At 42.5% G+C, this 25,459-nt stretch overlaps 1 protein-coding gene across 3 annotated transcripts in view; it reads right to left on the bottom strand.

Moving 5' to 3' along the window:
• The window catches only part of LOC125448282 (uncharacterized), a 195,582-nt gene that overhangs the window by 11,121 nt on the left and 159,002 nt on the right, over nt 1-25,459 (bottom strand). Inside the window, exon 1 of one of the 3 annotated variants that reach the window (XM_048523479.1) lies at nt 9,355-9,445. The exons of the other annotated variants lie outside the window; for them this stretch is intronic. Coding sequence (XP_048379436.1) covers nt 9,355-9,371 — 17 coding nt within the window. The 5' untranslated portion in view covers nt 9,372-9,445. Of the gene's footprint in view, nt 1-9,354; nt 9,446-25,459 lie in introns of those variants that run through there. 3 annotated transcript variants of the gene reach the window in all.

Here is a 25,459-nt window from a genome sequence, read left to right as displayed (position 1 = left end):
ACCTACTTGGACTTGGAGTTGACAAGACTGGATTAAATCCGTTGGAAGATAAAGTGAGGGCGAGCAAAAGTGCCCCAGCTCCCACATTTGTGCTGAAACTTAGGTGTCTCCTTAGGCTGGTGAATTATTGAGAAAATTCATATATAACCTGGCCTCTATCCCAGCCACCTTACATCTGCTATTGCAAAAGGGGCAGCCTTGGAAATGGTTACGTAGCCAAGATGTAGCCTTTGGGGAAGTGGAAAAACAACTATTGTCATCCAAGCTGTTAGCCCACTACGATCCCAAGCCATATCTGGTGCTGACATGCAATGCCTCCCTGTATGGTATTGGGGTACTGTTGGCTCACAGATGGTCCAACAGAGAGCAATGCCTGTTAACATATGCTTCCTGGACTTTGGCTGATGCTGCACGCAAATACGTGCAGATGCAGAAGGAAGATTTGGCAATAATCTTCTGTGTGAGAAAGTTCCACCAATACCTTTACGGATGTAAATTTGTAACAGCAACAGATTACAAACCCCTGCTAGTGCTACTTGAAGAGGGGAGTGCCGTGTCACCCATAGCTTCAGGTTGAATTCAGGAATGGGCTTTCATTCTAAGTTTGTACAATTACAAATTGGAGCACCGTCTGAAGGTCAAGAAGCAAATGCTGATGCCTTCAGCTGCCTCCTACAGGCAGATACACAACTAGTGGTACCATCACTAGAAGAATCCATTCTGGCTTTAAACATCCTGGACACCATTCTAGTCACCACTGGCAATCAGACTATGGACACAAAAATATCCTGACCTGCCAAAACTATATCAGCTGATGGTGATGAGGAAAGCAAAAGGGCCATCACAACCAGAACTGAAACATTTCTGGACCTAACGAGACCAGATCACCATAGAGGATGTTTTATTATTATGGGGAGCAAGAATGATTGTCCCAAGCAAAGGTTGCCAACAAATACTGGCTGAACTCCACCAGGGTGATCCAGGGGTTTCCAAAATGAAGATGTTGGCAAGAAGTTATGTCTGGTATCCAGGATTGGATGCTGACATAGCTGTGTTGGTGTGGAAGTGTCCAGAATGCTGACAAAGACAAAAATTATGTCAGCAGCTCCCCGAAATTCGTGGGAATGGCTGGTTAAATCCTGGACTCAGTTACATGTCGACTATACAAGTCCTTTCATGGGCCCAGTGATAATGGGAACTGCAGATCCTGGAGAATCTAAGATAACAAAGTGCGGAACTGGATGAACACAGCAGGCCAAGCAGCATCTCAGGAGCACAAAAGCTGATGTTTCGGGCCTAGACCCTTCATCAGAGAGGGGGATGGGGAGAGGGAACTGGAATAAATAGGAAGAGAGGGGGAAGCGGACCGAAGATGGAGAGAAAACAAGATAGGTAGAGAGGAGAGTATAGGTGGGGAGGTAGGGAGGGGATAGGTTAGTCCAGGGAAGATGGACAGGTCAAGAAGGCGGGATGAGATGGTAGGTAGGAAATGGAGGTGCTTCCGCTTGGGAACTCTGCAGCCCAATGGTATCAATGTGGACTTCACAAGCTTCAAAATCTTCCCTTCCCCCACTGCATCCAAAAACCAGCCCAGCTCGTCCCCTCCCCCCACTGCATCCCAAAACCAGCACAGCCTGTCTCTGCTTCCCTAACCTGTTCTTCCTCTCACCCATCCCTTCCTCCCACCTCAAGCCGCACCTCCATTTCCTACCTACCACCTCATCCCACCTCCTTGACCTGCCCATCTTCCCTGGACTGACCTATCCTCTCCCTACCTCCCCACCTATAGCCTCCTCTCTACCTATCTTGTTTTCTCTCCATCTTCAGTCCGCATCCCCCTCTCTCCCTATTTATTCCAGTTCCCTCTCCCCATCCCCCTCTCTGATGAAGGGTCTAGGCCCGAAACGTCAGCTTTTGTGCTCCTGAGATGCTGCTTGGCCTGCTGTGTTCATCCAGTTCCACACTTTGTTATCTTTCATGGGCCCAATGTTTTTAGTCATTGTGGAACACATTCAAAGTGGTTGGATGCGCGTTGAGTTCATATGTAAAACACAGGGGTGACAATTGAAAAGTTGTGAGCATCGTTTGCAATACCTAGACTCCTCAAGGTTTTGGTAACAGAAAACAGGTCACAATTTACCAGCAAGGAATTCAAGTATTTCCCAAAGTCAAATGCCATTCAACTTGTAAGGACAGCTCCATACCATCCATTGTCAAATGATCTGGTGGAAACAGCTGTCCAAACTTTGAAGGCAGACTTAAAGAAACAGCCTACAGCTTCATTCGATACCAACCTGTCCCAGTTCCTATCTGATTATCGGACCATGTCTCATGCAACTACAGGTACAGCTCCAGCAGAGTTTCTAATGCAAAGGTTGGGACGCCAGGTTAAATCTGATCTTCCTGATCCTGGGGTTGGAGGTGAAACAGCATCAGGAACCTCAATTCTGGGCACAAGATGCCGCTAAGTGAGACAGGCAGTTTACTGTAGGGTAGGAGTTTGGTGTCGAAACTATGGAAATGGCCCTGCTTGGGGAAGAACCATAGTCAATGTGAGGTCCAGTCCCATGACGTATAAAGTTTGGGTAGGAGGCGCAGTCCTCAACAAGCATGTGGACCACATGAAAGCTACAACCTCACAAGCAGAGCAGGAACAAAACATACCCACCTCCTCTGAACATCCACCAGGGCTGTCAGAAATTGTAGGTCCTGCATGTCCGCCTAGCATCAAACCAAACTGGAATCTGAGATGGACATGGCAGATGTCACAGCCTTGACACTGTTGCCACATGAGAAGATGAATTTCAACCATGACGCTCCGGGTGCAAGAGGCAGGGCTACAGTCTGGTATATGCAACCAGTATTCAAGGCAGTCAGTGGAACTGACCCAGGAGAAGCTATAGGAAAAAAAAAACAGGCCTACATCTCAGGACTTAGTGGGGGAGGGATGTAGTGATTGGAACAAGGTCAGCCAGAGTATAAGTTTCCTGATTGGGGCTATTAATCTGGTCCATTCAGGGAGTCTTGATTGACAGATATAAACAGAAGTGTGAGAGGTTCTGCTCACTCTGAGTTGGCTCTGAGGGAGCTGCATCAGTGTCAAGTACTCTCCACGTGTAAATAAAGGGCGACTTGCTGATGGGATACTGGACTCTGTGCAGTTATTTCAGTGGTATATTTGGATTTCCAAAAAGGTGCTGTTTAAAAGATTACAGCACAAGATAAGTGCTTATTATGTCAGGGATGATATAGTAACATGGATAGAGGTCTGGCTATCTAATGGAAAGCAGACAGTTGATATAAACGGGTTGTTTCAGGTTGGCAGACTGTACGCATGGAATGTCACAGGGATCAGTGATTAGGTACCAACTGTTTAGAATCTATATCAATAACTTTGAAGGCACAAAATGCAACTAAATTTATTGTTGATAAACAGTAGTGTAGGAAAGGAAGCTGGGAAGGGAACACAAAGAGTCTGTAAGGGGATAATGTGATTAGGCATAAAGTTGGAGATGGAGTACAATGTTGGTAAAGGGGTGGCATGATGGCTCAGTGGTTAGCACTGCAGCCTCACAGCACCAGAGACCCGGGTTCAATTCCCACCTTGGGCAACTGTCTGTGTGGAGTTTGCACATTCTCCCCGTGTCTGCGTGGGTTTCCTTCGGGTGCTCTGGTTTCCTTCCACATTCCAAAGATGTGCAGGCTAGGTGAATCGGCCATGCTAAATTGCCCGTAGTGTTCAGGGGTGTGTGGGTTATAGGGGGATGGGTCTGGATGGGATGCTTCAAGGGGCAGTGTGGACTTGTTGGGCCAAAGAGCCTGTTTCCACACTGTAGGGAATCTAATCTAAATGTGAGCTAGTCCACTTTGGCAGGAAGAATAGAAAAGTTGAATATTATTTAAATTGAGAGACTGCAGATATCTGTGGCACAAAGGGATCTCAAATCCCTAGTAAATGAATCACAAAAACTAGAGTGCATGTATTGCAAGTGATTGAGAAGAAAACTGTAACGTTGACCTTTATTGCAAGATAAATTTCATAGATTCCTCACAGCGTGGAAACAGACCCTTCGGCCCAAAAAGTCCACTCAGACCATCCGACCCAGACCCATGCCCCTAATCTACACATCCCTGAGCACTATGGGCAATTTAGTATGGCCAATTCACCTAACCTGCACATCTTTGGATTGTGGGAGGAAACCGGAGCACCCGGAGGAAACTCACGCAGACACAGGGAGAACGTGCAAACTCCACACAGAAAGTCGCCCAAGGATGGAATCAAACTCGGATCCCTGGTGCTGTGGGGCAGCAGCGCTAACCACTGAACCACCATGCTGCTGGAATATACAAGTAGAAAAGCGTTGCTACAGCTATAACAGGACTTAGTGAGACTGCCCCTGAAGTACTATACCTGTACAATTCTATCAGCTAAAGGTGTCAATGGAGTATGTCTTTTAAATAGACTATCAGCCGTAATCATGCTGAATGGCAGAGTGGGTTCAGTAGGCTGAATGGCCTACTCCTGCTCCTATTTCCTATGTTATGGAGGGATAAGATTGCATTGGAAGGTTAGCTCAGCTGATTTCAAGAATTAAGAAGCTGGCTTATGACAAAAGCTTGAGCAAGTCTGGCCTCTATGTGACACAGTTGATTCTAAGACAACATATCCCTTTTGTATGGTAGTCTAGAACTAGAACATGTACAGCTTAAAAATAAGAGGCTTCCTGTTTGAATCGAAGATGAGGAGGAATTTCATCTTTCAAAAGGTCATTTGTCTTTGGAATTCACTACCTCAGAAAGCAGTGGGGGCTGGATTGTTGAATATAATTCAAGGCTGAGTTAGATTTTTGATTGAAGGGGATTCTTATTACCTACAAGTAAAGAGAATTAGGTAGGAACAAGTGAAAAAGGACAACAGAAAAGGTGAACTAGTGGCGGTAATCAGAGGTACCTTTTTAAAAACATGTACAAAGCTAAGCAAATGCTGGATCAGATTTGAGCATTCACTCCTTGTATCCCACACATACTTGTGTTCTGATGATCATTGTGCCATTTCAATACAGTTAGTGTTAAAATGTACAACATTTCATTTTGAGGAAAACACATTTGTCAGATATTCTTTACACCAGTGCCAGAAGGACATTAACATGGTTGAAAGCGCATGCTAGATGATAGAGTATTGCACATGAATGGTGAAGTATCCTATTGCATGTGTGAAGAATCATTAATTGTGGGTGACACACCGGAATCCAACAAAAATTTCATTGTTATTTTGCTCTGCACAAATTCAAATTCATTTTGGAATTTGGTTGATATGACTGTAGCAGAGAGTGATGTAAACCTCAAAGGAGAAAGCAGAAATTGCTGAAAATACTCAACAGGTCAGGTAGCATCTGTGAAGAGAAGCAGAATTAATACTTCAGATCACCAGAGGTAAACCTCACTGTGTAAACTCCTACTCAAGGGACCAGAAACCCACTTAACAGCAAATGTGCTCCAAATAATCACACCTTCTTTCAAATTGAATGTGTTGAATGGGATTTTCTTCTTGTTTTACAATGCATTTGTCTGCTTTAATGTGGATTTGTCATCTCCGGTATGGTGAATTTTTGATTTGCTTATTTTAAGATGAGTTTATTTGTGTTGTCTGGAGTATGTGTTGAACAGTGTATCTATCCACTTTATTCAGGTGGAGACACAAGTGTTTAAGCAAACAATTTCCTTCAACTCCTCTCAGGCCAGAGAATTAATCTGAACGTCCTAAACAAATAAGGTCTTGTTAAGTTGTATAACAAGGAAGTCTTCCACAAGTGACCCTGGGACAAACTGATCAGCAAAGTATTGGCACAAATCAGATTTGTGTTTCCATGTATTTGGTGATGCCCTAACATTGCTATTTTGTTAAAGGTAAAATACTGCAGATGCAGGAAATCTGAAACAGAGAAATGCTGGAGAAACTCAGCAGATCTATGGACAGAAAAACAGAGTTAATGTTTCGAGGCTCATATGACTCTGCTTCAGAGAATATTTTCTCACCACAGATGCTATTAGGCCTGCTGAGTTAGAATTGCTGTGATATATAATTAGATATTAAAGGAATATAAATATGTCCACTGTTAGAGGCTAATTTCACTCACTGTTTGATGGCTCAGTTTTAACTTCACTATATTCTGATTATAGCATATTATTGGATCACTGTCTCTCTCTTTTGCCTGGGTATTGCCAGTTTTCTATTAAGCATACATGTCATCTATTCTATAGATTACAGGAATTTCTGTAGCTGTGAAAGCACTGGAAATCTCTCTCATTGCTGTTGCTACACATTCCATTCCTGGTTATGTGCTAAGGTGAATTCATATAGTGGTGATGGAGGAGAAGAGATAAATAAATTAACCATAGCAATAATGGCACTGTTTACTGTTTCAAAAAGGAGTTTCATTTATGGTTATGGTGCATAAGATGTGGGTTTCACAGTGTATCAGCACTGAAAGCACTTTGTCCAGCGCAGAACATAACTATACTTCCCAAATTTCAAAACTTATTTAAAGCATCATCATCCTTCTATTTATCATTTCAGTTCAAATAAGTCAGTGAGAATGGACATGGAGTGTGTGTATAAACTGTTTCCAGCAAATTGGACAAGAGAAAGAAACAAATTATTTCTCATCAATCATGATGGTACAGCCATGGTCCCAGGCTATGGTGTGCAAACTGAGAGATCTGAGTGTAAAGCCAGAGTCAAGATTAAAAAAAACACTAGAAACCAGACACTGAGAATTCCCAACATACAAGTCAGAGCAGGTGCCAGAGATGACAGCCTATTCTGCGACATCCTAGTGCTGGCGAGTTCTTCCAGCCAAGGCAAGTGGTAGACTCATGCTAGCATTGGACGAGAGGGTTGCCATAGAGGAAGAGTATATAGAAAATTAGATGAGTTTGGAGATGATGGTACAAGAAAACTTGCTAGGCCTCATAGAGAGAAATCCTCTGTGAAATTCAAAATTAATACATACCCTAAAAAATATAAGGTTCATCCCCGTGGTCTTGAAATAAGATGGATGATGGGCAAGCAGGACAGGCTTATTATTGTGGGAAACACACACCTGGCAAAGGAGCAACAGCCAGTTTGTCTCGCACAGTCATCAATTTATCATACCAGCAAGTGACAAGCTACAGCCATCAGGCCTGGGTGATGCCAAACACCACAAACATTTTTATTTTCTCACCACTTCTCTGTCTCTGTCTCTTCCTGCTAGTTGTATTTCTCTTTCTCTGCTCACAGTCCATCTGACTCTGCAGTTGCAAGTGCTACTCCCTAGTTATTGGTAAGTGACAGAAAATTGGAGACAATTATGCTGACATGATGATCCCAACATTCACCGTAGCAGTGGTAGATTTCCGTTAACACTTGTAGGTTTTATGTTACAGGGCTGACAGCTTTAACACGGGATCGGAATTAACACTAATAAAAGAGGGATGGCTCCCTACCTCCACCCACTACAACATAGCACAGCAATCCACAGTAGATTCTGCTGAGCTACAGCCAATAATCTTAATCCTTGTTATTACTGCTATGAAATAATCTCTCTGTCTGGACCTTGTGGCCTTCAGTTTTTCCAATCTCAGCTAGAATGGCTCATCAGGCTACTTCACTTATCAGGCATTGAAGAAAACCCCAAACAATATAGTACCTCTGAGCCAAAGAATGAGTGATGCAAAAACAGATTCTGGAATCTGAAATAAGAATAGAAACTGCTAGAAAGACTCAGGTGGCCAGGCAGCATCTGTAAACCAGCACAGTTAATGTTTCAGATCTGAATCAGAACAGAAATTGTGTGGCTTATTCCTAAGAATCATTGTCCACAGCAGGAAACACAGAAGAGACCTATCTCACAGACAACAGGATGATAATGCAAGGTGGCCAGAGTCAGTGGCAGCATGCCTCGGTGCAAATGAAGGCCTTTGTGACAAGAAAATAAAGGCTGGTAACAAAGTGAAGTAATTCTAAGTATCTACAGTATAACAGCGTTTCACAGGAGCACACAGGGACTGTTTGACCTAACTCATTTTCAAAGGCAGGACAGTGAAAGTGGATCTGTTTTGCTGCATGTATCTTTTCTCTGCTCTTTCTCTTTCCCACCCCTGTCAAATACTCTTGTGCTCTTTTGAAAATGCTGATAGTTACAGACGATGCCTGAATAAAATCATCAATTCACAGCACCGAGGCTGTGTAGAGGTTCAAACTGAGACAAGCGTCACCCATATTACTTCCAGTTTCAGATAGCCAAGTGGGTTTTTGAAAAAAGGATGTAAAAACACAAATATACTTGATATTCAAACAAGAATAAAAATACACAATGAGAATTTCCTGTATTTCTCTGATGGGGAAGGGGAGTGGAAAAATGTGAAACCCCTGAATATGTTCTCAAAATTTCCATTCTGTCTACTTAATCCATTGGTTTAGCCAATGTTTTAAATAGCATAGAGAAGAATTTATTCAAATAGGTCCCAATGAGACATAATACATAGAAACAGCATGAGAAACAGATGAGTAAGCTTTTCTCAATATTTACCATAACTCTTTTACTAAAGAAACATTTTTTACGAGACTGTTAAAGCTGGAGAATAAAGTGACGCAGTGCACCTGGTTATATTGCTTCCCTTTGAGAAAGTTGAGAGAGGGGAAACCAGCTACTGGATTCCTTTACAGACTTGATGCTTGCTGGTTTCAGAGAATAATAGAACGCTTACTGACAAGAGTCCATTTAGCCTTTACCTCTCTGCAAAAGCAATCTTCTTGCGCCGCTCTCCTAACTTTTCTTGCAGCCTGCAGATATTTTCTCAGACAATTTTCTCTTAAAGGCCTTGATCGAACCTACCTGCACCACTCTCTCAGACAGTACATCCAGATGCTCACCACTCACTGCTTAAAATTTTATTTTCTCACATTGCATTTTTTGTCAAACACCTCAAGTTTGTATCCTCTGGTTCTCAGTCTTTCTTTCAACGAGACCAACTTTTCTCTACCTACTTTGTCCAGACTTATCATGATTTTCAAATCCCCTCTTAATCTTCTATTTTCCAAGGAGAACAGCTGCAGCTTCTCCAATCTATCTAGGTAACTGAGCAGAATTGGTGGAGATCTAAATAAACAATCTGGTTTTCTTATTCATTATATTTTTATTCTGATCATCCCTATCTCCAGTGTTTAGACCAGTAACATAAATGATTACAAACTACAGTAAAATGACAGCAAAAGTAGCTTTTAGATTTCTTGTTCCTGGATTTTCAAAGGCATTGCATTAGTGGTAACAAAAATAAAGCACACAGATGTACTTATCTGCACGAGCTTACTGGATTTTCCCTTCCATCTTCTAGGTAGTGATGATCAGTTGGGCTGAAATTGTCCGTCTTTACATCAGCTGTCTGTCCAATGTACCATTACATTTACTCAGTATCTTTACTCAGAGCACAAATGCTAACTTCTGGTTTCAGCGGGACTTTCCCAGCAGCTGTGCCAAACAACGGTAAAAGATTCAGTGGAACAGGAAACACTGAAATCTGTTCTCTTTTCATTTTAGAATCATCCTTTACTTTTGTAACTCTTCTCTGCTTCAAACATTCACTGAAAACATGACCATTTTGTTTAGCTCCTATTATTTATATTCAACGTGGGTTAAATTATTACCTGGTTCTGAAAGTAATGTTCTAAAATCAAATTCTGCTTTTCTTATCTCAACAATAAAAAGCATAATTTTTAAAAAATCAAAGCTCAGCATTTGTAATCCATTAGTTGTATTCTAGATATGCCTCAACTGCATATCTCTTTGACATTCAGCACATTTGACAATACAGCACTGCTCCTGTATTGGAGTGTTAATGGTGGCGGTGTTTGGGGGTTGGGTGATGATATCAGGTTATATTATCGTCGCAATTTTGGAGGCTGACAAGGTCCATCTGTAAATACGTAGCTCAGGTACCAATAAGGCCAGCAGGATTCAGTGTAATTTTAACTAGATGGGGTAGGCAGGACATGGAGAGATGGACTGAATTGAATTGGCTGAAGACTGGTATCTGTAATACTGGGAACCAGTGGAGGAGGCCGAGTTGGATCATCCACTCAGAACCATAGTTTACCCACTGTTCCCATTTTACTTTAGTGCAGACAAGAATAAACAATTGTTGCAGTTTCCCCATGCGCTCTTTGAATATTTGCCATTGCCTTTCCCGTAACATTCCACAACCTATCATAGCCAACCTGCGCCTCATACCATTGTAGTTTCCACTACTTAGATTCAAGACCCCAGTTGCAGAATCAACTATGTCACTCTCCATGTTGATGAGGAACTCTATCATATTATGGTCACTCATTCTCAAGAGGCCTCACACAGCTAGATTGCAAGTTATTCCTTTCTCACTTTACAATACCCAGTCAGGCTCTCTAGCTGATTCCTCAATGTATTGGTCCAGAAAACCATCCGGTATGCATTCAGGAACTCCTCCTCTATAGTTTGTCCAATCGATACAGAGATTAAAGTCACCCATTAGTATAGATGTTCCTTTATTGCATGCATCTATAATTCCCTGTTTAATGCCATCTGCAACATTACCACTAAAGTTTAGGGGCCAATATACAACCCCCATAAATGTTTTTGCCCAGTGGGGTTTGTCAACTCTACCCACACAGGTTCCATGTCTTCAGGGTTAGTATCCTTCCTCACTACTGCATTTATTTCCTCTTACATCAGCAATGAGACTCCACCTGATCATCCTGTAGACATAGCTCCATAATCCCATCTATATCATACCTGTTTTTATCTAATTAATTCAACCGCTTTATTGAAAATGCTCTGCGCATTAAGGCACAAAGCCTACAGATTTGGTTTTCTAACATTATTTGTTCCATTCCCATTATTTTTCACTGTATCCTAATTTGATCCTGGCCCTTGATTTCTCTGCCTATCACTATTCTTTCATATTTTTTCTGTCTTTGGCTCTTGTCTTTGGCTCCACTTCCTCTAACTCCTGGCATAGTTTCCCATCCCAATGCCATTTTACTTTAAGGCCTCCTCAACCACTCTAGCAAATACTCCACGTAGAATATCAGTCCCAGTCTTGCCCAGGTGTAATCTATCTAGTTTGTGCTGGTCCCACCTCCCCCAGAACCAGTCCAAGTATCCCAGGAATCTGGAATCCTCCCTCACACCTGAAATAACTCTACAGGAGCTGGTATCCCTACACCAAGTTACCCTTTATTTACACATGCATAGTACTTGACCCAGCTAGCACACGGCCAGCGTCCACAGTGAGCAGAACACCGGACTCTCCTGTTACTTTTTTTTATTCCATATTTTTCCAAAATCATCCTTGACTGTGTGTATATATAGTGACACAATAAAAAAGACACCATTGTGCAAATACTTTATTCTATATTTTCCACCACCAGAAAAATACCCATGTGGCTAGTGAAACATTAATAAGCACAGCCTGATGAGGGCATAGCTCACGTCAAGAAGTGATAGTTGGGTGGAGCGGGGGAGGGGGGGAGTTTTGGAGAGAAGGAGGGAACTATATCAAAATAGAGCTGGAGGGGGAAATAAAGCAGTCTATCCCCAGTGGTGCCCTAAAGGCATTGAGCGCATTGGTGTATACCATGTCTCTCTCTCCAATGAGACTGGTCTCAAATGTAAATGCGGAAGAAAGGCAGGGTGTTGGCAGAGATGATTCCCTCCATGGCCTGCTGCCTGGACTTGTTCATAGCCTGTCCAGGACCAGGAACAGACTCATAAGGAGGTCCTCCGATCTCCCCATACCTCTCTGCACCAGATGGCCAAAGATCAGGAGCTTAGGGCTAAAGTGCAACCAAAAACAAGTAACTAAAAAGGCAGTGTAAACACCCACAATCAATGTACATATGATCCACAGACCCTCCTGTTTATATCTGTCAGCCAGCACTCTCTGATTGAACCAGGTTAACAGCCTCAATCAGGGAAATCATATGCTATGAGGTCCACCTGGCTAACCTCATTACAATCACTACATCCCTCTCCCTCTGAGTCCTGGGGTGTAGGCCCATTCTCTAAAGTTTTAGCGTAGATTTGTAGCTCGGGTTGTGGATGTTGTGGTTGGCTTGGCTCGCTGAGCGGTTCGTTGTGTTTCTGCAGACATTTCATTACCCTGCTGAGTAACATCATCAGTGCAGCCTCCGATGAGCACTGTTGTGCTTTCCCACCTGTTATTTGAACTCTGGAGTCCATTTCGGACCCAGTTTTTCGGATATCCATTGTCCTTGAACACCTGGAAGAGGTGCTATTCTTCTTCTCGGCATAGCCCTGCTGCTGCAGTGTGTTGTTGCCTGTTTAAATAATATTCTCATGCAGCTTCATTTGTGTGTGTTAGGGCAGTTGCTGGTGGAGTTCAGTACTTGGTCAGTGTGTGTGGCTTTCCTGTGTACCTTTGTTAGGAATTCCCCATTGGCCCTGTGCTCCACCATGACGTCCAGGAATGGGAGCTGTTTGTTCTTTTCCTCTTCTCTGTTGAATTTGATCCCGGTGAGGGTGTTGTTTATTAGTTCATGTGCCTCCGCTAGTTTGGTCCATTTAATAATGACAAAGGTGTCATCCACATATCATATCCATAGTTTCAGTTGGATTAGCGAAAGGGCCGTAGTTTCAAGTCTCTGCATCAATGCTTTGGCTATTAGTTTGGAGATAGGTGATCCCATGGGTGTCCTGTAGATCTGTTCGTATACTTGGCCATTAAAGGTGAAGTGGGTGGTGAGGCATAGGTCCAGTAGCTACAGCATGTTGTCTGTGGAGATGGTGTCACTGGGGTTTTGTTCTTGATCTAGTAGTGCTGTCATTGTTTCTCTTGCTAGTGATATGTCTATTGATATGAATAGGGCAGTAACATCAAATGATATCATGGTCTCCTCATCGTCTATTCTTATGTCCTGGATGGACTTGAGGAATTCTTGGGCTGAGTAGATGGAGTGGTGTAACTTGTTGACCAGGTGCCTGAGTCTCCTTTGTAGTTCCTTTGCTAATCTGTGTGATGGCGTGCCTGGGAGGGAGACTATTGGTCTAAGGGTACTTCTGGTTTGTGAACTTTTGGGAGGCCATAGAATCAGGATGTGTTAGTTCCTTCATTCTTAAGAAGTCTGTTTTGTTAATCTGCCCAGTCTGGTTAAGTCTTTTTAGTGTGTTGAGGATCTTGTTGCCTAGTTGTGGTGTCGGGTCTGTCTGCACTTGCCGTTATGTGTTCTCATCGGTTAGCAGTGCATGTGCCTCGGAGATGTAGTCCTTTTTATTTAGAATTACCATCATATGCCTTTGTCTGTTGGTAGTGTTGTGATGTTCTTGTCCTTTTTCAGTCCTTCCAGGGCTTGCCTTTCCAATGTGTTGTGGGTGTTAAGTTTGTTCTTTCTAGTCAGTGTTGGGATCATTGTCCATCTTATGGTTTGTTGTGTTTCTTCATTGATGCTGTTGATCCTCAGTGTGGCTTCTAATGTGGCTAGGAATTCTGTTTTGTTGGTGTCTCTATAGTTATAGTTAAGTCCGCGGATGAGAACAGCTTTCTCTGTGTCTGCCAGCTTCCTGTCTGAGAGGCTTCTTATTCGCTTGTCTGCTCTGTTATTGTCGTTTTGGTGGGTCCGTTTGGCTAGCTTGTCCTGAAGGATCTGTCTTTTTCCGGCTCTCGCGGTCTGTTGGCCAATGTTGATGCTTGTTCTAGGTCCTTTGTCCTTGGTTGGTAGCTTCCAGGAATAAAGATTTTTGGTGCGTAATTTTTCTGTTATATCTGTGGAGCTAGTTGTGTGAGTTGTTTATCATTACCTTTACCATCCTGAGGCCGTTTTGTTCTGCTGTTTTGTGAGCTTGTGGGTTGTTGATAGGTGGCTTGTATTTCACATTGCGTGGTAATACTTGGATCCTGAGATCTCCATGTCGAAAGTAGAGTTGTTTGCGGGTAGCGCTCTGTCATTTGGCGTAGTTCTCCCATTTTCGTACCAATTTGAGTGTGTTTCACCCATAGGTCTATCAGGTTTTGAATTCCCTACTGATAAATGATGGCCTATTGTCTGTGACCAACACCTCCAGGAGTCCCTGTATTGAAAACGATGCTCACAACTTTTTTAGTGTTGTTCCCGTGTTTGATGAATGAACTCTGCGCACATCCAAACACTTTGAATGGGCATCCACAATGACTAAAAACGTGGTAGCTATTTGTTTTGCCAGGATTGGATCTTCTTGAATCAACCAGAACAGATTCTACCAGTGGCAGCTAGTTCACCCGTCAGTCAAAGGCAGTTCAAGGCATCTGTATTTGCCACTTGGCTTCCTGAACAGTATTCCAATTGTAATTGTACACACTCAGAATGAGACCCCATGCTGAATTCGACCTCAAGCTATGGGGCTCTTTATGCCGCCTCCACAGGGGATTGTGGCATACCAATTTATGCCTGCAAAGGTATTGATGGAACCTTCTCACACTAAAGATGACTGCCAATCATTCCTTCTTTATCTGGGCATATTTTCATTCGGCAACAGCCAAATGTCAGGAAGCATGCACCACCAAGCATTCCTCTTGGCTGGGCCACTGGTGAGCCAACACAACCCGGATGCAGTACAGGGAAGCATCACATGTTAGCACTGCACCTCACTTGGGATCGTAGTGTGCCAACACCTTAGACAATAATAGCTGCTTCTTCACTTCCCTAAAGGCCTCATCTTGGCTACAAGACCATTTCCAAGGCTGAGCCTTATTCAACAGCCAGTGAAAGGTTACCAGGATGAGGGCCAGGTTACGTATGAACTTTCCGTAATAATTCACTAACCCAAGGAAAGACCGAAGTTCCGATACAGGTGTGGGAGCCAGGGCACCTTTGATTGCCCTCACTTTATCTTGTCAACTCTGTGGCTCACATGGGGCACTCAGAGTGCCTGGAACACACATTTTTCCCTCCTAAGGCGTACACCCACCTTGGACAAACGTTTAAGCACAATGTTATCTATGTGCTTTTCATTGATCCTCCTGGTTATTAGCACATCATCCAAATGGTGACCTGGGGAAAACCTTGTAACATGCTCTTCATCATACACTGAAAAATGGCACAGGCTGGTGATACCCCAAATGGTAGTCTCGTATATTGGCACAATTGCCCATGGGTATTAATTGCAGCATACTTCTGGGAATCCTCATTTAATAGCAATTGCAGATACACGTGGCTTAAGACCAGCTTCGTGAAGGACAGCCTCCTTGCCAGATTTGTGTACCAGCCCTCTATGTGAGGGATTGGGCATTTATTCAGCTGTGAAAAGTGGTTTATCATTTGTTTGAAATCCCCACAAAGACAAACCAACCCATTGAGCTTCATAATCAATATGACAAGTGCTTTTAAACTGGACTAATTTGATGATTCCTTCACTTTCTCTGCCTCTACGTTTGCCCACAAGGCAAATGGCACTGGGTGGGCCTTGCAGAATCATGGGATTGGTTCCTGGTCAGCATACAAAGTGACCTTGCCTCCTTTGATAAAATTTATGTGTATTTTATTAGACTTCATGCAGCCAGCCATTTTCTACTCAAAAAGTATTGAGCCAAACTAGGTCAATCTTTCTCAACCAATTCGACACCATCAGGCTGGACCTGAGCCTTTTACGACCATCAGTGGGAACTGAATCAGCTGTTTCTCAAACAAAACCAGAACCAAAGTTGTACCCTCAATCTAAACGGGTTCCCTGGTATAGGCTCTCAGTCTTACCAAGTTCTTACGCAACTATAAGGGTTGGAGTTGAGAGTGAATTTTGTTAAATCTGATTCCGCAATCACTGATACAGCCACACTGGTTTCAACTTCCATTAGAACTGAATGACCACTTAGCCAGATATTTATTATAACGGTTTCAGATTTGGGATTCTGCTAAGCAATGTAACTGTTCAAAACCCAGCTGTAAGTGACTTTACAGTGTATGCACTCTCTGAGATACCGGCCCATGAGTTCTGTTACTCAATTCAGGCCTAGTGGGACTCTTCTGCTGTCTCGATTTACCGGCAGCAGCTACAATGGCTTACCAGCCGAGATCCAGAAAAAGATTTTAACCATTTGGTTGAGGCTTGGCTTTGTTTTGGAGTTTTGCTGTGAGCTGACCTAGACTGTCTCTGTTCAGGATATGTCCTAAGAGAGGCTACGCAAATGCCTTCATTCAAATGGTGTTCCCCAAGCTCAGTCAGCCTGGCGAGGATGTCCACTTCCACCAGAATAGCCCGCAACACATGCTCCACTTGCTGCATTTTCCAAAGACAAAGCCAGCTGTAGTGCTCATTTGAAGTGCAGTTGGGCTTCAGATAGTAGGACCTTTTGCATGGTTACATCATTAGTCCCACATACCAGACAGTCTCTTAGCATCTCATTTTGGATTAAACTGAAGTCACAAGCCTCTGCCAGTCGTCCTAATCTCATCAAAAATACCAATACAGATTCTCCCAGTTCTTGAATGGCTGAGTAAAACCAATAGCATCTCAGAATTAGAAGAGGCTTGGCGTTGTAATATTCCTTAAATAAATCTATCCACTCTTAAAAAATTTTGTCTCTGGTGCCTCAGAGAAATGTTAGGCTTCTTACTAACCTAAAAAACTATGGGTCCACAAGCAGTTGGGGGAATTAATCATTGCTTTTTGTCTGCACCAGTGTCATTTGCTCGGAAAAAAATAATACATTCTTTCCATGTACTGGGCCCAGTCTTTGGAAATAGTCAAGTTTCACAAACAACGGCCTGATACCAGAAATGTTTATCAGACCACCCCTCACACAACTAAAATGGACAACTCCAGCCGAATTGGTCATGGGGAGAAGACTCTGCTCCAGGTTAAATCTAATCTTCCCGAACCTGGATGTGTGTGTCTGTGTGTGAGAAATGGCATCAGTATCGCCAATGCTGAACGCACGACTCCTCTAAGTGAGAGAGATAGTTTATTTCCAGGGACAAAACATGGTGCTGGAAGCACAGAAATGGCCCTGTGTGGGTAAGAGGCATGGTCAACGAGATGTCCGGTCCTATGATGTGTAAAGTTCAGGTAGGTCAGGTGGTCCTGAACAACCACGTGGATGACATGAAAGCTGCAAACTTGCAAATGGGTCAAAAGCAAAACATACTCAACCCCTCACAACATCCAGCAAGGCTGTCGGAACCTGTGGCTTCTCCCTCTCCATCTACTGCCGAGGAAACCTCAGAGTTTGAGATGGACATGCCGGATGTCACAGCCTCAAAACCATTACCACCTAAAGAAGATGAATTTTGGCCAAGATGCTCTGGGATCGAGAGGTAGGCAACGCGTCATCGGTATCCAAGACAGGATCTGGTGTGAAAACACCTTAGGGGAAGTTACAGGAGAAAGAACAGGCCTACATCCGAAGAATTAAAGGGGGAGGGAGGTAGTTACTGTAACAATGTCAGCCAGGTGGTTCTCACGAATATGAGTTCCCTGATTGGAGCTGTTAGCTTGTTCCAATCAGGCAGCCCTGGCTGACAGATATAAACAGGTGTGTCAGAGGTTCTGTTAATGCTAGGAGCCAGCTCTGTGCTAGCTGGATCTGTATCATGTGCTATGCACGTGTAAAGAAAGAGTGACTTGCTGACAGGATACCAGCCTTCAGTATAATAGCTGAGCCAAGTTCTGCCCTCATCTGAAGTCCACACCTTTATGATCAGTAGTGTGAAAACTCCCTGATTTTTCCTATACCTATTCTAAGGGCACTGAATCCAATTTTACTTCGACTTCCATAGTCCCCTTCAGTTACCTCATACAGGCCAGGATTCAAATCTGGGATCTTCCTAAACACTCACTGGTTGTAAAACAGAGCTATCCAGGGAGTGTCTGTGTTAATATTCTACATAACAAATAAACATTCCTTGCTGTAGCAGTAGAATTATTATGTCTGGAGGTTGTGGGTACAAGCCCTTAAGAGCATAATCTAGACTGACACTGAGGGAGTGCTGCAAGTGTTGAAAGTACCATCTTCAAATGAGACCTTAAGCCAAGGCATGTCAGCCATCTCAGGTAGATGAAAAGTTCCCACACTGCTATCTCTGAGAAGGGCAAAGGAGTTCTCCAAGGATTCTAGCCAATATTTGACTCTCAGCCAACAACACTTTAAAAATATAGATTATCTCGTCATGTATTTTGTTTGGAGCACTACAGTGTGTGAACTGGCAGCTGTGCTTCCTTCCAAACAATGGTGATTCTCCTTCAAAAGGACTTTATTAGCTATTTCGCTAATTAGCTACATCCTAAAATCATGAAAGGCATTGCATAAATACAATTCCTTTCTTAACCTTCCTCCATCTCCTTGCAAAGTGTAAGAATAGAGGAAGTAAAATGACAATAAGCACATGGTGCAAAATTACATCGTGTGGAGATTAGAGGTTTGGATCTAGACTGCAGGTGTGCTAGCCTCAACTGGTATTCATACTGAAGCTTGTCAGGAAAATAGGATCTCCAACTTAAGATCTTAACAGCCACCATAGAGAACAAATTGGGCTTTTTAAAAAGAGGAGCATGAATCTTTGGAACTCTCTCTGTAAACAGGTAGTAGAAGCAGAGCACTTGAACATTTTTAAGGTCAAGATTTTTTTATTCACTCATGGCATGTGGGCATCGCTGGCTGGTCAGCATTTATTGCCCATCCTTAGTTGCCCTTGAGAAAGCGATGGTGACTTACTTTCTTGAACTGCTGCAGTCCATTTGACGTCATTCCACCCACAATTCCAATAGGGAGGGAGTTGCAGGATTTTGACCCAGGTAGATATATTCTTGTTAAGCAAGTGCGTGAAAGGTTATCAGGCTAGATGGGGATGTGGATTTGAGGTTACAATCAGATCAGCCATGATCCTAGTGAATGGCATTGAGGAGCTGAATGGTCTACTCCTGCTCCTTGTTCAAATATTTCTTTGTTCATATGCAGTATTAAGGAAATGTTGTACCATCAGGGGAATCACCCTATGGATGGAGCATTAACCTGAGCCTCCTGATGCTACATACAGTGGCATTATTCAAGAAAAGAAAAGGAAGTTCTCCTGGGTTGTTTTCTACCATCCTTTTCTCAATCAACACCATCAAAAATATGTTATCTAGTTGTTCATCTCATTGCATTTTATGAAATCTTGTTGCCATGTCACTGAACTGCAAATGCCCTTACTATCTCAGTTCGGGATGGGGAAAACTTACCATTTATCAACCCAAGCCTGAACATTGCCCAAGACTTGCTGCATATAGATACAGACTATTTCCATATCTGAGGAATTATGAATGGTGCTGAACATTGTGCAGTCATCAACAAACTTCCCTTCTTCTGAACTTTTGATGGAAGAAGGTTATTGATGAAGCAGTTGAAGATGATTTGGTCAGGAAATTACCCTGAGGAACTCCTGCAGAGATGTCCTGGGGCTCAGCCTCCAACAACTATAACCATCTTCCACCGAGTCAAGAGTTTGCTCCCTCATTCCTCTCAAGTTTGGTTTTGCCATGGCTCTTTAAGCTGGAGTATTGAGTACAGTTCTGGTCACCACACTTTAGGAAGGATAGGAAAAGAGTTTACAAGAATGGTTGTGAGGGTGAAAAATTTCAGTTTTGAAGCTAGATTGGAGAAGGTTGGCTGACATGGTGCCACTACTTAAGAAACGTGGTAAGTAAAAGCCAGGGAGCTGGAGACCACCATATTTGGAAAGCCAAGGACTGATGAGGGATAGTCAACATAGCTTTGTGTGCAGGAAAACATGTCTCATTAACCTGAATGAGTTTTTTGAAGAAAAAACAGGATTTATGAAGGCAGAGTGGTGGACGTGATCTGTATGGACTTCAGTAAGGCATTTGACAAGGTTCCACACGGTAGACTGGTTAGCAAGGTTAGATCACAGGGAGAACTAGTCATTTGGATACAGAACTAACTCAAAGGTAGGAGACAGTGGGTGGTGGGTGGAGGGCTGCTTTTCAGACTGGAGGCTTGTGACCAGTGGTGTGCCACAAGGATTGGTGCTGGGTTTACTGCTTTTTGTCATTTATATAAATGATTTGAATATGAATATAGGAGGTATGGTTAGTAAGTTAGACACCAAAATTGGTGGCGTAGTAGACAGTGAAGAAGGTTATCTCAGAGTACAACAGGACCCAGATCAGATGGGCCAATGGGCTGAAGAGTGGCAGATGGAATTTAATTTAGGTAAATGTGAGGTGCTGTATTTTGGAAAGGCAAATCAGGGTAGGATTTATACACTTAATGGTAAGGTCCTGGGGAGTGTTGTCGAATAAAGAGACCTTGGAGTGCAGGTTCATTCTTCCATGAACGTAGAGTTGCAGGTAGATAGGATAATGAAGGAGGTGTTTGGTATGCTTGCCTTAATTAGCCACTGCTTCAAGTTTAGGAGTTGAGAAGTCATGTTGTAGCTGTACAGGACGTTAGTTAGGCCACTTTTGGATTACTACGTTCAATTCTGGACTCCATGCTATAGGAAAGATAGAGTCATAGCACAAAACAGCATGGAAACAGGCACTTTGCCCCAAACTGGTCAATGCTGACCATGGTGGCCACTCAGCTAGTTCCAATTGCCTACATGTGGTCCATATCCCTCTAAACACTTCCCATCCATGTACATAACATTTTTTTTTAAATGTTGCTATTGCACCTGCCTCAACCACATTCTCCGGCAGCTCATTCCATATACACACCAGTGAAGAAGTTGCCCGTCAGGTCCTTCTTAAATCTTTACCCTCTCACCTTAAACCAATGCCCTCTATTTTTCAATTCCCCAACCCTGGGAAAAAGATTATGTGCATTCATCCTATCTATGCCCCTCATGATTTTATACACCTCAATAAGGTCACCCCTCATTCTCCTACATTCCAAGGAATAAAGATCTATCCTGGCCAACCTCGCCCTATAACTCAGACCTACTAGTCCTGACAACATCCTCATAAATCTTCTTTGCACACTTTCCAGTTTAACCATGTCTTTCTATAATAGGATGACCAAGACTGTACACAATACCCCAAGCGTGGCCTTACTAACAACTTATACAACTGTAACATAAAGTCTCAACTCCCATACTCAATGCCTTGACTGAAGAAGGCCAGCATGTTAAATGCCTTCTTCACTATACTGTCTACCTGTTACACTGCTTTCAACAAACTATGTACTTGTACTCCTTGGTCCCTCTGTTCCACAACACTCCTCAGGACCTTACCATTTACTGGATGAGTCCTATCTTGGTTCGACTTTCCAAAGTGCAACACCTCACACTTACCTGTATTGAATTGAATGTAGTGAAAATTGAAAGGGTTCTGAAAAGATTTACAAGGGTGTTGCCAGGGTTGGAAGGTTTCAGCTATAAAGAGAGGCTGAATAGTCTCGGGCTATTTTCCCTCAAACATTAGAGGCTGAGGGGTGACCTTACAGAGGTTTATAAAATCTTAATGGGCATGGATATGGTAAATAGCCGAGGTCTTTTTCCCAGCGTGGTTTAAGGTGAAAGGAGAAAGATTTAAAAGGGACCTAAGCGCCAACTTTTTCACACAGAGGGCGGTGAGTGTATGGAAAGGAAGTGACTTTGGTGGGTACAATTCTAACATTTAAAAGGAATCTGAAAGTGTATATGAAAAGAAAGGGTTTAGATGGATACGGGCCAAACGCTGGAAAATGGGACCAGATTAATTTAGAACATCTGGTCAGCATGAACGAACTTGGCTGCAGGGTGTGTTTCCACGCTGCTCAGCTTTATAACCTTATAACTCTAAGCCGGATCAGTTTTCCTTGAAGAGGAGAAGGCTATGAGAAGATTTGATTGAAGTTTTCAAAATTCGGAGGGGTCTGGTCAGAGTAGCTAGGGAGAAACTGTTCCTGCTTGTGAACAGATCAAGAACCAGAGGGCACAGATTTAAAATGATTTGCAAAAGAAGTAAATGCGATGTGAGAAAAAACTTCTCTCACACAGCGTGTGGTTCAGATCTGGAATGTACTACATGGAAGTGTAGTGGAAGCAGGTTCATTTGAGACAAATGGAAGACAGTGGATGATTATGTGAATTGACATAGTATGCAAGGTTATGGGGAAAGGCCAGGAGAATGGCAATAAGTCATGATATTCATTTGAAGAGTCAGTGCTGACAACTGGCTGAGTTACCCACTGCATCCTAACAGTTGTGTAATTTTGTGGTGCCACATTCAATCAAATGTTTAGATTTAGATTTTATTGTCACGTGTACTCAAGTACATAAGTATAGGAGTACAGTGAAAAGTGTCTACTGGCACCACACATGGAGCCATTTTAGGTACTAAAGTATCTAAGTGCAAAAATCTCAGGAACAACGTATTAAAAGAAACAAAGCTAAAAAGTTAAACATTACAGACCTTCATAGAATAAGTAGAAAACAGTAACGTTAACATTAAAGCACTTCCTAATATAAACTAGAAAAATAAAGGAATTAGGTTAGAAGTTCAACAGTCTTTGATGAGTGCTTGCTGGGGCCTAAATCTCCTCTGCTTAGCTTGCTATCCAGGAGACCTTAGCTGCCTGTTCTCAACACCGCTGCCTTAGATGCCAGGGGACCTCCCTCACCACTTGCTCTTACCATGTCAGGCTACGATGCCATTGCCACTGCTGCAATCCAATCTCCTAGTGCTGCCTCCGGAACATGCCCGGGCAGGACCCGCTCACAGTCTCCAATCATTGGGTACATACTGGGCCTCATTCTCATCATTGGCTGCCTTGGATGAGACACCGTCCTGGACTGCCAAGAGACCACCACGGGTCACTGAAAAACTCTCACATCAGGCCAGGAGGCCGCCATGCTGAGAGGATGCCTCACCGGTTCCTTGCTGAGGCCAGGAGAAGAAAGAATGTTGCCTTAATGATAGGTTACTCTCATGTTCCCTTTTGAGATCATGTTTGGACTAAGGCTCCAATGAGTTCAGGATGTGAGTACCCTTAGCAGAACCCAAACTAAGCATTAGTAAGTGTGTTGTTGCTGTGAAAATGGGATGATATTCTGTGATCCTGGTGCAGAGTAGACTCAATGGGCAGAATGGCCTGCTTTTACTCCTATATCTGATCTGACCTGAATTCAGCAGTTTTCTGCAGGTAAACACAATTTAATTTCTTACCATGTGTTGCTTTCTACTATATATTATGGAACTGCAAACTAGTAGAAATACTGTACTAAAGGGAAAGTGAAATGTTCTTCTGTTCCCACTGTTACAACTAGCTTCTTTTTTATTGTGGCAGTGACTCATGAGGGACAGGATATATCTTGTTCATTGCAGTCATGAGAGTGACAGATGGAACCTGAACACTAAGTGCTTTGCAAGGTTATTTCCTGTGGAAATTCACCACAGGAATGAATCACTGGTCTCACCAATACCTTACCAAAAAGGACGATAATGCCTGGACTTATTTATTACACATTCTCCAAATTAGTTATTGAGCGGTACTAGCAGATGCAGTCCTCTCATTTCAATTTAACTTGTGTGATGCAATATTTAAGTTTCTAATCATTCAGTATTCTTTTCTGAAGCCTACACGGTGAAGAGTTTCAATTTCTCAGCCACGTATTCTGTCTCTTCTGACGGCCTTTTTAGGTAAGTATTCACCATGGTGCTCAGAGTTTTGTCCCAGCACAGTAACTTGGAAATATGACTGAACTGTGTGAATTACAAACAAAATGAAAGGTTGCACCACTTATATGTTCTCAAGGCATGTATATCTTCCTCTTCAGATCAATAGGCTTTACCTTGCCATTCAAGTCTCCTGAAAGATGCCGAATTTCTCTCTCATTTAATAAATAAATTATCAGCCAATTATGTCTTACAAGGCTGACAGAACATGAACAGTCATCTACCTCTGAGTGGGTTACTGAGTCTTTGTATACTTCTAATTCTTTCTTGGACACAAACTTGCAAACACCAATATTTCATGGGTATTGTACTAACTAATGTTGAACTAATGAAAGGGTGCTTACAAAAAGGCAAAAACTAAATCGGACTTACAGGTGGATAGGGGTTCTGGCACAATTTAAATAATGGGAACTCATATTTAAAAAAAACTACCAGACATAGCTGTGTATTTTAATATTGGTGACTATTTGTTAGGAGGCACTCTCTTGGTTACTTGCATCTCTTAATACTGTCTCTTACTCCTTGTATTTGTTGATTTATAAGCCAGCATCGTGTATCCCTTTGAAAATATAATTTAAATGCAAAGTAAGTAGAAATAACTGATATGTACTGTTTATTTTGAAGGTACAGCAGCCAATAGTGGAGAAAGAGAAGGCAGAATCCTATTTCCACGATTATCAGTGGAGAATTTTTTTTCACCAGCAGAAAATAATTGGTTCTTGCTTAAATCAAATCGGAAAGAAGAGATAGGGCGTTATAGATACAAAGTATAATGTGACATAGTCACATATATTAAACAAAATCAGGCTTCTGGAAGTACTTCCATTCCTCAATATGGTTAGCCCAGAGTCTTAACTGTGCTGTCATGAGGAGATAAAAACTGCAAACCAAATATTTCACTGCCTCTGGCAAAGTATCAGTCTGCAAAGTCTGCTACTTTTTGTAGACCACATAAGATTATTTTAAGAGCTTAGTTGTGGTACTTACAATGCTAACTATCAAGAAATATCTGTTTTAGATAATCAGTACACTATTAATATCTTTTTTGGCTGCCTAATTTAATCAAATAAGGTACCCTTACATACAATGGAGCACGTTCCCTTTCCGATATAGTTTATATTTCATGCCATGTCATTGAGAACTCATCCATTATTGTTTGATTTAACTCCTGCTTTCTTGCTCCTTTCTAACTTATTTTTCTTCATTCGGGATGTGGGCGTCACTGGCTAAGCCAGCATTTATTGCCCAACCCTAATTGCCCAGGGGGCAGTTAAGAGTCAACCAGATTGGTCTGGCATCCATGTGGTTCCAGGCCCAAAGCGGGTAAGGATGGCAGTTTCCTACCCAAATGGGTTTTTCCGACAATCAATTCATGGTCATCATTAGATCCTTAATTACAGATTTTTATCTTACTATGTGCAAAGTGTCTGTCATGTTTCTTATATTACAACACTATCTACATTTCAAAAGGCACTTTAGTAGCTGGATAGTGCTTTGGGATCACCTAAAGTTGTGAAAGGAGCTACATCAATACAAGCCTATTTTTCTTTCTGGTAGTGGCTCCTTTACAAACTGGTCAGTTTTCACTGGGTTGTCTACCAAGCAGAGAAATTTAGTTATCTATCTGTTGTACCCCATCACATTCAAATGGCTTAAAGATTTTGCACAATCGTTTCTTTTTAGGTGTTTGTTATGAAGACAAACACAGCAGCTAGTCTGCACAGGCAACATCCCACAAACAGCAACAAATTGAATGATCCCTTAATCTAACTTTTTTTGATGGCATTCATTGAAAGGGA

The sequence above is a fragment of the Stegostoma tigrinum genome, chromosome X (assembly GCF_030684315.1).
Source record: "Stegostoma tigrinum isolate sSteTig4 chromosome X, sSteTig4.hap1, whole genome shotgun sequence".
Taxonomy (NCBI): Eukaryota; Metazoa; Chordata; class Chondrichthyes; order Orectolobiformes; family Stegostomatidae; genus Stegostoma; species Stegostoma tigrinum.
The sequence above is the reverse complement of the archived record's forward strand: the minus strand, read 5'-3'. Positions and strand labels throughout refer to the sequence as shown.